The sequence below is a fragment of the Eublepharis macularius genome, chromosome 11, assembly GCF_028583425.1.
Source record: "Eublepharis macularius isolate TG4126 chromosome 11, MPM_Emac_v1.0, whole genome shotgun sequence".
In the NCBI taxonomy this organism is placed as follows: domain Eukaryota; kingdom Metazoa; phylum Chordata; class Lepidosauria; order Squamata; family Eublepharidae; genus Eublepharis; species Eublepharis macularius.
In genome coordinates, this window is record NC_072800.1 from 51,311,061 (window position 1) to 51,323,116 (window position 12,056).

The following is a 12,056-nucleotide window of genomic DNA, read 5'->3' on the forward strand; positions in this document are numbered from 1 at the left end:
AATGTAAATGGACTTAATTCACCGAATAAGAGAAAAAGTATTTTCCACTGGCTATTGAAACAAAAATGTGATATTGTATGTTTGCAAGAGACTCATATTAGAAAACAGGATGCAAAGTATCTAAAATTGAATAAATTGGGTAGTGATTTTGTAGCGGCCTCTAATAAGAAAAAAAGGGGAGTGGTATTTTATATAAAAGAGGAGCTACAGCCAAAGTTAGTGATGAAAGATGCGGAAGCCAGATTTTTAGCAGTGGAATGTATATGGAATTTAAAGAGAGTATTGGTGATTGGAATCTATGCACCTAACGGAGCAAAAGAAAGCTTCTTTGAGGACTTGAGGAAGCAATTAGATGAATTTTCTTATGACCAGATAATTCTTGCAGGAGACTTCAATGGAGTGACAAACTTGGAACTAGATAAAAAGTCAGCAACTGCACAAAAGAAAAGAGGACTACTACCAAAGACGTTTTTTGTATTGACGCAACAGGAAACTTTAGAAGATGTATGGAGAAGACAAAATCCCAAAGGCAGACAATATACGTTTTTCTCCGCGAGATATTGTACGCTATCAAGAATTGATATGATCTGGGCCTCAAAAGACTTAGCGCTTTGGACTAAGGATGTGGAAATAATGCCTATGGTAGGCTCAGATCATAATCCAATTATGTGGAAGTTGGGGAAGCTGCAAGAGGGAGAAAATATGGAGATGTTGAGAAGAGAAACAAAGTTTTTTTGGATTCGTTTTCGTTTTCGCAGCCATGTCGGACGCTCCTCTCGGCAGGTCCGAGAGGAAGCGGCCGAGCCGCCTGGCCGGGCGGCTGATCTGCAAGGGTTAGCCCCCAGACTCTCAGGCAGGGAGTCTGAGTCCGGGACGTGGCGGGAAGAGCCCTCTGACAGATCGAGGCAGGGGGTAAATCGCCCGTTTGTCCCTATGGAGGCCGGCAGACGAGCGCGGCACCCAGTGTGCTGCCGGGCTATGGAAAACGGCAAGGAGCAGGATTAGGCGAAAAGCCTGCAAGTAAGCGAATCCCTTCTGTTACTACAAGCGCTGTGAGGAGTGGTGGGGTCTGAAGGTTAGAAGACTCGGATTTTTCCCCCCTCATAGAGTCTCGGAAGATTGGCGGTTCCCCCCCCCCCCCTAAAATGGCAGTGAGAAAGAGTCCTTCTCTTGGCAAGTCAGTTACGGCGGCCTTGCAGAGGGGCGAGACGCTTGAAGAACTGGTTAAAAGAGCGGTTATGGAAGCCATAAAACCCTTTGTTGACAAGCTGAATGAAACAGATCAAAGGGTGGGCTTAATTGAAAGCGATGTGAAAGCCATCAAAGAAGCAGCAGGGGGGGGGCAGAGAAGTCTGCCCGGGAAAGTGCGTCACTTACGAGAGCAACGAACAGGGAATTAAAGTTGGTGGAAAACCAGCTGATCGGACTGCAAGTGGAGCGAACACAAACCATTTTGCGTCTCCAGAATGTTAAGGAGGAGGAAAAAGAGGATTTATGGGATCTCGCCTCGGAACTTTTAGCGACACCCGCGAGGGCAACTAAAGAAGAAGTGAAAAGCGCCATTTTGGGAGTCTGTCGGGCATCTTCAAAATATGCAACGAAGCGGCAGCTGCCTCGCGAGATTGTTATCGAGTTTTCATCTAGGAGGGTCCGGGACAGTATCCTATATAATTCATACAATGCGGAATTGGACTTTCTGGGAAATAAAGTCAAGATATTGAAGGACGTTCCACTTTTAGTGCGGAAGAAAAGATTTAAGTACAAGATGTTGGCAGCTCTTTTGAGGGAACGGGACATAAAGTACAAATGGCTACTCCCAGAAGGAATCGGTTTTAGTTATAAAGATAAAGCTTACAAGATTAATTCGGAAGATCAGCTAAGGGATTTTGTGGATATAAATCCAGAATTTGGACCAGATACCAAGCAAAAAGAAGAGGATCCGAAGCCTGAAGGGAGGGGGGAGGCAATGAGCGCTCCGGCGGTAGCTGCGCAGAGGGAATTGCGCCCGAGGCCCAGGGGAGGAAAAAGATTTAATTTGAACTGTAATTTGTAATTTGTATGATCAACCACTCCGTCACTATCTTATTAAGCTATTTTTTTACTGTGGCAGTATGAAGGGAAAGCATTGAAATGTAGTGTTTAGTGTTTGTAGGTTACCTTCCCCTTTTTCTCCACCCCCCCTTCCCTTTCTCTTTTTTCTCCTTTCCTTCCCATCCCTTGTGCTATTGTAGTCTTTTGTAGTTACTGTTTTGTAGGTTATGTATGTATGTAGTAGTTTTGTATGTTAGATATTGAAAAATAAAAAATATTATAAAAAAAAGAGAAGAGAAACAAAGTTTTTCATACAATATAACATGAATAGAGAAGTACCAACCAACAAGGTATGGGACACCTACAAGGCAGTAATTAGGGGCATATTAATGGACTTAAATGGAAGAGCCAGGAAAAAAAAAGAGGAGAAGAGACAGGAGATCACGGAGAAAATAAAAGCCAAAGAAATATAGTTAAAGAAAAGACCAGGGAAAAAGAAAATCTACCAGGACATTAAAATTCTTCAAGAACAGCTGACAGCAATGAAGAACAAAGAATTGGAATGGAATCTCAAGAGAATGAATCAAAAGGCGTTCGAAGGTGCAAATAAATCTGGGAAATATTTGGCATGGCAATTGAAGAAGAGAAAGGAGACGAAAATAATAAATAAAATCTGTGAGGACAATAAAGTGTACCTGGAGCAGACAGCTATTAGCAGAGCCTTTTATAAATTTTATGCCAAATTGTATAATAAAAAAGAGGTGAATAAAGACTCAGTAGCGACATATTTGGAGAAAATGAAACTCCCAGTAATTTCAGAAGCTTAGAGAGACAAATTGAACAATGAAGTAATGGAGGAAGAAATAAGAAAGGCAATACAGTCAACAAACTTGGGAAAGGCGCCAGGACCGGATGGACTTACAGCCAAATTTTATAAGGTAATGGCTAATGAACTGGCACCATTCCTAAAAGATGTGATTAATGGTGTTTTAAAGGATCAACGGATCCCAGACACTTGGAGTGAAGCTAATATATCAGTGATCCCCAAAGGAGGGGCAAGATCTGACTAACGTGAAAAACTATAGACCTATATCGTTACTTAATAATGATTATAAAATTTTTGCGAAGATACTGGCGGAAAGAGTGAAGGGATGGCTTTCTGAAGTTATTGAGGAGGAGCAAGCTGGTTTTTTGCCAAATAGACAAATCAAAGACAATTTAAGGACAGTTATAAATGCTATTGAATACTATGATAAACGTTGTGACAAGGAGGTTGGTTTCTTCTTTGTGGATGCTGAAAAAGCGTTTGACAATTTGAACTGGGACTTTATGTTTGCCACCATGGAAAAGCTACAAATGGGAGAAAGATTCATAAGAGCAGTAAAGGAAATTTATAGAGACCAGAGTGCAGCAATTGTGGTGAATGACGAGGTGACCAAGAAACTGACTATAGGTAAAGGAACAAGACAAGGTTGCCCGTTGTCTCCATTGTTGTTTATTTTGGTTTTGGAAATACTGATGATACAGATACGAGAAGACAATGCAATCCGTGGAATAAAAATAAAGGACTTTTCCTATAAGGTCAGAGCATTTGCGGACGATATAATGCTAATTGTGGAAGATCCAATGGAAAATATGCCAAAAGTAATAGAGAAGATTAAGGAGTTTGGAGATTTGGCAGGATTTTATGTAAACAAAAAGAAGTCAAAGATATTATGTAAAAATATGACTAAACAAAAACAACAATTATTAATGGAAATAACAGACTGCGAAGTAACAAGTAAGGTGAAATATCTGGGAATTGAACTGACTGCAAAGAACATAGATTTATTTAAAAACAACTATGAGAAACTGTGGACTCGGATAGAGCAAGACTTGATTAAATGGAACAGACTGAACTTGTCATGGTTGGGAAGAATTGCAGTAATTAAGATGAATGTGTTGCCAAGAGTGATGTTTCTGTTACAGACAATACCAATTATCCGAGACTCTAAGCAGTTTGAAAAATAGCAGAGGAAAATATCAGATTTTGTTTGGGCAGGCAAAAAGCCTCGAGTGAAAATGAAAGTGTTACAAGATGCAAAAGAAAGAGGCGGAATACAACTGCCCAACCTAAGACTTTATTATGACGCAATTTGTTTAGTGTGGTTGAAAGATTGGATGATGCTGAAAAACCGGAAATTACTGGCCTTAGAAGGATATAAAAAAATATTCGGATGGCATGCTTATTTATGGTATGACAAAGTAAAAGCGGACTCTATGTTCTTACATCATTATATTCGGAAAAGCCTATTCACAACTTGGAAGAAGTACAGAAATTATCTACAAGATGGAATCCCCTCATGGGTGGTTCCATATGAAGTAATAGATCCGAGAACTGTCGATAATGAACAACAGTGTTTAACATACAAGGAGATAACCCGAATGGAATTTTCTAAACCCAAAATAAAGACGCAGGACGAGTTGTCTCCAAGTTACGATTGGTTTCAGTACAGACAGATTAGAGATCTTTATAATTCGGACTGTGTGAAGGGAGGGATAAGAATGGAGAATTCGGAATTAGAACAGGCACTTTTACAAGAGGATAAAAAGGAAATCTCTAAGGTATATAAAGTGCTGCTGAAATGGTATACTGAAGATGAAACAGTTAAAGTGCAAATGGTGAAGTGGGCTATAAACTTTAATAAAGAAATAACAATGGAGGCGTGGGAATACTTGTGGAAGAATACAGTGAAGATCACGACATGCACCAATATTAAAGAGAATGTCTACAAAATGATTTATCGTTGGTATATGACACCAAAGAAAATTGCGCTAGGGAATTTGAACACGTCTAATAAATGTTGGAAATGTAAAAAGCATGAGGGATCTTTGTATCATATGTGGTGGACTTGTGAGGTAGCTAGGCAGTACTGGGGGGAAATAATAAGAGTAATAAGTGAGATTTTACAATTTCAAATTAATAAGAACCCAGAACTCCTGCTACTGAACTTGGGAATGGAGGACATTCCAGCACAATATAGGACATTGCTATTTTACATGACAGCAGCGGCTAGACTTTTGTACGCGCAAAAGTGGAAAGTGCAAGAAGTGCCAACTATCGAGGACTGGATTTACAAATTGCTGTACATGGCGGAAATGGACAAAATGACAAGGAAACTGAGAGACCTTGATCCAGTACAGTTCAACACGGATTGGGAGAAGCTGAAACAATATTTAGTGAAGAAATGGGAGGTGGGAGGAGAACTGTGGCAGTTTGAAAATTACTGAAATACAATAAAAGTAGAGGGAGGTGACTTTACCGGGGGGTGGAGAGGTAAATGAGAATCTCTAAGCAACTATTTTATTAGACTATTATATATAGCATTAAGTATTATAGGTGTTATTACAAGAATTATAATGATAGAAATTAACTAATTATAAGGATAGAAACTAATTAATTTCATTTCTGGCAATAATTGTATAATGGAGATAATTTTATAATTGCAATGAAGGAATTTAAGTAAGGTGGGAAAATATATACTAATGTATAGATTATGTATTAAAATGATTGAATTGGTTTGGAGGTATATATGGGTCAAATTGGTTGACTAGTTTTGGTGGAAAGTTGCATAATGAAAGAATAATATAATTATATAATTAAAACAGTATGAAGATAAGACATGTTGAAAAAGTAATATATAGAGTATAAGTTAAATTGGTTGACTTATATTGAATGTACTGTTTATAGAAGTATTTAAAATTATGCTAAATGAGGGATAAATTGTTTGTCCCATATTGAAGATGAGATTATAAGATAGAGTATAGAGTACCAAAATTAGCTAAATGATTATTATCAAAAGAAAATATGCCAAGAATGTATTATTTAGTTATGCATTATTTAGTTGTTAAAGCAAGCAGGAAGACAGAAGGAGCACTGTGTTATATAGATAAGCTTAGAAGAAAGTGAAAGTTTTTTTAGGGAAAAGGGACAAGGGGTTGGAAAACTGTTGGAAGTCAACAAAAGGGGGGGAAAGGGAGGGGGTTAGAATTGGAAAAATTAAAGGAAACTGATTGTAATGTACAATTTAATGACATCTAATCCAATAAAATTTTTTTTTAAAAAAAATATTACTCACTTTGCTGGTCTCGATAAAAGAAAAAAGTTTTTCAATTTGGATCCAAAATGTCGGGCGCAATCTCTCTATGGTAACTGGAATCACTTCTTCCCTCAGCTACAATGGCGTATTTCCTGTTCCTTTAGTCCCAATTTCTCGCGATGCTTACTTTGTTTTGCTTCCGGGTCTCCTTTCTTCTCGCTGTTGTTCCTGCTTCCTGCTTATTCTTGTCCTCTCTAGGCACATGTTGTCTCCTCCTCTCCCAATCTCCTCTCCTCTCATGATGTTTCAACGCTGTTTCCCAGCTCCCTCCTCCTCTCTCACGCCGGTTATCTCTCTTCAAACCGCAAGTATGCGTAAACAATCCTTTGTATTGCTCTTTTTGTCCTTAAAAGCTTGCCAAATTAGGGATTTCTTACTCAAATATTGTTCCTTATTGTTTCCTCTATTTAATTAAGTCTTTTTATTACTTTAATCTCTGGTCTTTTTTCTGCTTTTTCTGTTCAAAAGTCCGATAACAATCTTTACCTTACGCTGCTTTCTCGGGTTGTCTGTTGTTTCCTCCGTTTCTAGTTGGTCAAATCTGGTACTGAGGCTTGGTTTCTGACGATCTTATGCCAATCCAATGGCTCCAGAGGTACTGCAGAGTTAGTAGCTCACCCTTCTCCGAGGGGACCTCAAGGTGATGGGGGAAATCCTTGATTCAGAACCCCCCCTTCACTGAGATCACACACTCTCGGGGCCGCGTAGCATTCAGGACCCCCTTCTCCCTGAATGGGGGACGGTAGCAGGTGTTCGAGCGCCTCGCTTCCCAAAAACAGTATCTCGGATAGCCCAGCTCCCTAGGCTACTTCAGATCGCCGTTAATCCCAAACCGGAAGTCCGTTTTTTTAAAAAAAACTGAGCTGCTTTATTTATTGACTTCATTTATAACCTGCCTTTCTTCACATTGGGGACCCAAATCAACTTACGTTGTTCTGCTGTCCACCATTTTATCCTCACATCTATCCCGTTAAGGAGGTTAGATTGAGAGTATATAACTGGCCCAGTGAGTTTCCAGGGCAGGGTGTGGATTCAAACCTGTGTCTTCCAGATCCTAGTCCAACACTCGTAACAACTACACCATGCTGGGGAAACAAGAATATAAACCTTTTAAATCAAATGGAATAGATAGGGCCCAGATGTCTAGCATAGGTATGTCCTGTAGGCAAGCTAGTAAAACTGGTTTGGTTTGTTTGGATCCTAAGCAGTTGGAGCAGCTTCTCTCCTCCCCCCCCCCCCCGCGCCTCCACTGCAGGGTTGTGTGCTCCCCAAAATAGTGCTGCTGTGGGTTGGTGAATCCAAAGGAACAGTGCAGAGAGTGAGTCAGGAGTCTGATAGGAGCAGGGAATCAGCAAAGTCTTTTGTTTGTTTTGCACATTTATACTATGCTTATTACTGCAGAAGTTTTCTCAAGGGGTTTCTAGGGTTTTGGAATATCAGTGCTTAATTTACATGTTATTGTCACGCATATGAGGATTTTCGTACAATATTAAAATGATTATCTTATGTTAATATTGCCTTAAGGATAAAATACTGCATTCTATACAACACTCTCCTTCCTCCTTTTTGCAAGGATAATCAGGTACTGATTATCTGAGTGGGTGTTAAGTCATCCTGAAGGGCGGTATATAAATCAAATGTTGTTGTTGTTGTTATTACTACTGTGAATATAGTTGTTTCTTGGCAGTGGAGTGTTGAAAAGAAAATTTAATGTTTTAAGATTCCATTTAATACGCTTTTAATTGAAAAACTAGAGTCTCCTCTACCTTCTGTCTTACTGGCATTATATCTTGTGGGTGGCAAGGTTTAAGAGTGCTGAAATCCTACTGAAATCTTTGGATCTTATTCCTGAGCAAGCAGGAGGAGGTTTGAAACCTATATTAGCAGCTTGCTTAGCATGCTGTATGCTTATTTAGTTATATTTATGTGTGTTGTATATGAGTACTGGAAATGACTGATGGATTAATAATATGCCAGTATTCTAGGGAGAGATTTTGCTAAACGATTATCACTATGATTGAGTCTGTCTTCTGTTTCTCTTTATGAATTGAAAACAGATGCTTGAATTGGCTGATATCTTTAATGCCCCAAGTGATGATGAAGATTTTCTTGGTTTTGAACCTGATGTTCCCATGGAAACGCTGTCATTGGAGGATAGCTTTGGAAGTTGTGATTCATTGGAGTCAAGAAAAAAGGTAGTAAACTCTTGTAACAAATTTATTGTAGTTCTTAATCCAGCAACCATAACTATCAACTTGAAGCACTACATTTACCTATGGTTGAAAGAAAATTTTTATCATTTTGGTATTAGTTAAAAAAAACTCTAGAAAAGCAAAATATTCCTTCTGAGTGAAGTTAATTTTCTTTTTTTATGTTAGGGATCAGTCTTGGGGCTAAAAGACACTTCATGCTTGATGTGTGTTGGGAAATGGGTGCCTGACCTGACTTCTAACCATATATTAGAGCGAGGGATAATCTTCAGAAATGTCTGTTTCCCTACACAGCTCTGAACTCTGCAAGGGGGAAGAAGGGGCTTCGGGCTTCCTTCTCTGCTGTTTTTATCAGTGGAAACAACTATGGATGGGCTCTTTGCTCATTTTTTGGTTCCTGGGAGTGAACATGCAGAGTCAGAGGAAAGAGCACAAACACCACCACCCCTCCAAGGCCATTTCTGCAGGCAAGAACAGTGGTGGTGGGAAGCCTCTCCTTTCTTTTGCAGCCTTTGGAACTGTGCAGGGCGATAAAGATATTTTTACAGGTTTATTCTCATCTGATATTTGACTATGAGTTGTGTCAGGCACCTGTGAATTCTTAGACTTAGAATACTTGCTATAATTCATATCTCCTGCATAGGCAATCCAGCCGAAGCTAATCCCTGTTAAGTCAAATTGAGTTGAGAGGGAGATTTTCAGCAAATTTTTAATGGTATGCTGCTGAAAATAATGAAGCATTAAAGTATTGATAGTACTTATTTATGACAAAGGTAGGAGTTAAATGTAAGGTTCTTAGATACAAACCTGTAACATCTGTGACCACACTGTTCTTTCTGATCATAATAGATTTGATGAAACTCTCATCATAAGCTTTCTAGTTACAGAAATTCTTAGAATATGGCTGTTGTGTGTAAAGATATGCTTGCATCCTCATTTTAACTGTTTGTAGCTAATTTTCAACTTGTAAGAGTGACCTGGTGTTCTAAAGCTATTTTGAATGGAGATTGCAGAGGAGAACAGTTGTTGATTTTAAAAAGTTTTGCCTAACCTATGGTTTAGCTGGATATTTTCTTAGGAATTTTGTGGAGGATATTTTGTTTAAGATTTGTGTTGATTCTAGCCTCTGTCCACACAAACAACTTCATTATCTCTTGTATTTTGCTTTAACAGTCAGAACAGACAATCTGTCATGACCCAAGGGTTTTTGACTTACTAGAACCAGGAGCCCTAGTTTGGAATTGTTAGGATAGCATAAAAGCTGTCACATAATTGTTTTCTTAAAAATTACTCTTGTTCTTAGAAAATCTGAGTTAACTGTATCTGAATTATAACAGTCTGCCATAAAATTGTACATTGCAATGTCACTCACCTCTATAAATCCATATACCTTCTCCTTTGCCAGAATAAGTACAAAAGGTATCATTGGCAATCTGAGGTATCATTGGCAAGGCTGTGCTTTAGTGAACCTGCACCCTTTCAACTGGGCAAATCTTCTCTAAATTTGATTTTTTCCCCAGATGCTGTAAATGGAGCATGGTCTGATTTAGCATGTCTATTTTGGCTTATATTTAATAAACACATTTTAAAAAGTATTTCATGTGAATTTCCTGCACTGTGCAGGAGGTTGGACTAGATGACCCTGGAGGTACATTCCAAATCTTATGATTCTATGTTAATTTTATGTTCTAATAACAACCCATATTTGAATTAAAATATTTGATTCAGAAACAAAAACCTAGTGTGGTTTAAATGTTATATTCAAACATGTGGAAAGCTTTAAGTATTAGCAAGTACTTCTCTTACACTGTTCAAGTGAAAAAAAACCCGAACAACACAAAAAGTGCATACTGATTGTTGTCTACTTAGCTGTATCAGCACAATTTATCTATCTTCTACAGATGTCATTTATGCTGTCACTGTCTGTAGCAGCATTACTTGTTAGTTCCTTATCAGACTGGTGATTAAAATATCCTTCCACCATGTGAGAATTTTAGATTTGGTTTTCGTTTAAGCTTTATCAGGCAAATTGATAACAGATCTGATGGCATGTGAGAGAGAGTATTCACAAGGAAATGCTCTTTTAGACATCCATGGTGTTTTAAAGGGTTTGAACTGAGCTAGAAACTCACTGGCAACTTATACAAGTCTAGCTGCCCAACCACTGCCTTGATACCTTTGGCAGCCTTCTGGACTAACCTAACTAGCAGAAATGGCATCCAGGTAGCCATAGTGACCAAAGGGTGAGGAAGAGCAGCAAGCAGGGCCACCTAGATCACACTAGCCCATCCACTGTATGGTGGAGTTGGCTCTGTGGCTTTCAGCTCCGACTCTGACACAATAGAGGCAGGCCCTACAACAATGTTGGGAGAAGACCAGCATGGCTATGGCAAGATGGTATTGGGGGCATGGTTGAGAAGGCCATGAGGGCCTTGGATGTGGCTGGAGAAACTATGGGAGGAGTCAGGATGGGATGTAGAGAAGAGGAGAGGGATAAAAGAGACCAGAAAGGGATGGCAACATCTCAAGAGTTACAGTGCATGGATGCAATGTTTTATCACATGGTGGACATGTAAGAAAGCACGAAGATAGTGGATAAAGATACATGAAGAAATGCAGAAGATTTGCAAGCTCAGGTTTGAGCTAAACCAGGGTCGGATCGAGGGGGTGCAGGGGGGGTAGTCTGCCCCCGGCGCTGCCAAAGAGGGGGCGTTAGGCACAGCTGCCAGCCGGCGGGAGTGCGCCGGTGGCAGCGTGGGCAGCTGAGCAGCCGCCGGCGCCATTCGCCTGCCCAGCAGGACAGGGAGTGCGTGGCAAGCTGGCCACCCCCTCAGCTGGGCAGGTGCATGGCACGGAAAGCTGGGAGGCCGCCCACGCCACTCACCTGCCCTGCTGAGGGGGCGGGTGGCCGGCTTGCTGCACGCTCCCTGTCCTGCGGGGCAGGCGAATGGCACGGGCCGCCTCCTAGCCCTCTGTGCCATTCACCTGCCCAACTGAGGGGGCGGCCAGCTTGCCATGCGCCCCCTGTCCTGCTGGGCAAGCGAGTGGCACGGAGGGCTGGGAGGCCGCCCACGCCATTCGCCTGCCTCGCAGGACAGGGAGCGCGCGGCAAGCTGGCTACCCCCTCAGCGGGGCAGGCGAGTGGCGCGGGTGGCCTCCCAGCCCTCCGTGCCACTCGATTGCCCAGTAGGACAGAGAGCGCACGGCAAGCTGGCTGCCCCCTGGCAGCACGCACACCCTGCGTGATGACATCACGAAGTAACATCATCATGCAGCGCTGGGAGCGCGCGCTGTGCGCGTGCACAAGGGCAGCCAGACTTGGGTTGTCCCGTGCACCGGGAACCCTAGATCTGGCCTTGAGCTAAACCCCAAAAATATGCTACTAAATATTTTACCAAATAATGTTACAAAAGAACAGGGAGATCTTTTCCAGGGCATGGTGACAGCTGCAAGAGTACTTATATACAGCAAAATGGAAAAACAGGTTTGTGTCCTGATGTACCAGAGTGGATAGACGAGATGTACGAATATGCATTAATGGCTAAATTAACTTCCTATGTGCACAACAGACCGATATTGGAATTCTGGAAAAAATGAAAAGATTTCTTTGACTACTTACGTTAAAACTAAGATAAATTAAGGTAATTACGTTACAAATTAAAAACACAGGAGTAAT

The 12,056-nt window shown here is 40.7% G+C and overlaps 1 protein-coding gene across 4 annotated transcripts in view; it reads left to right on the plus strand.

The window, feature by feature from the left end:
- The window catches only part of CDCA7L (cell division cycle associated 7 like), a 43,336-nt gene that overhangs the window by 15,255 nt on the left and 16,025 nt on the right, over nucleotides 1-12,056 (plus strand). For all 4 annotated transcript variants that reach the window (XM_054991086.1, XM_054991088.1, XM_054991089.1 and 1 more), the window contains exon 2: nucleotides 8,228-8,365. In XM_054991086.1, the coding sequence (XP_054847061.1) occupies nucleotides 8,228-8,365 (138 nt within the window). The remainder of the gene's footprint in view (nucleotides 1-8,227; nucleotides 8,366-12,056) is intronic.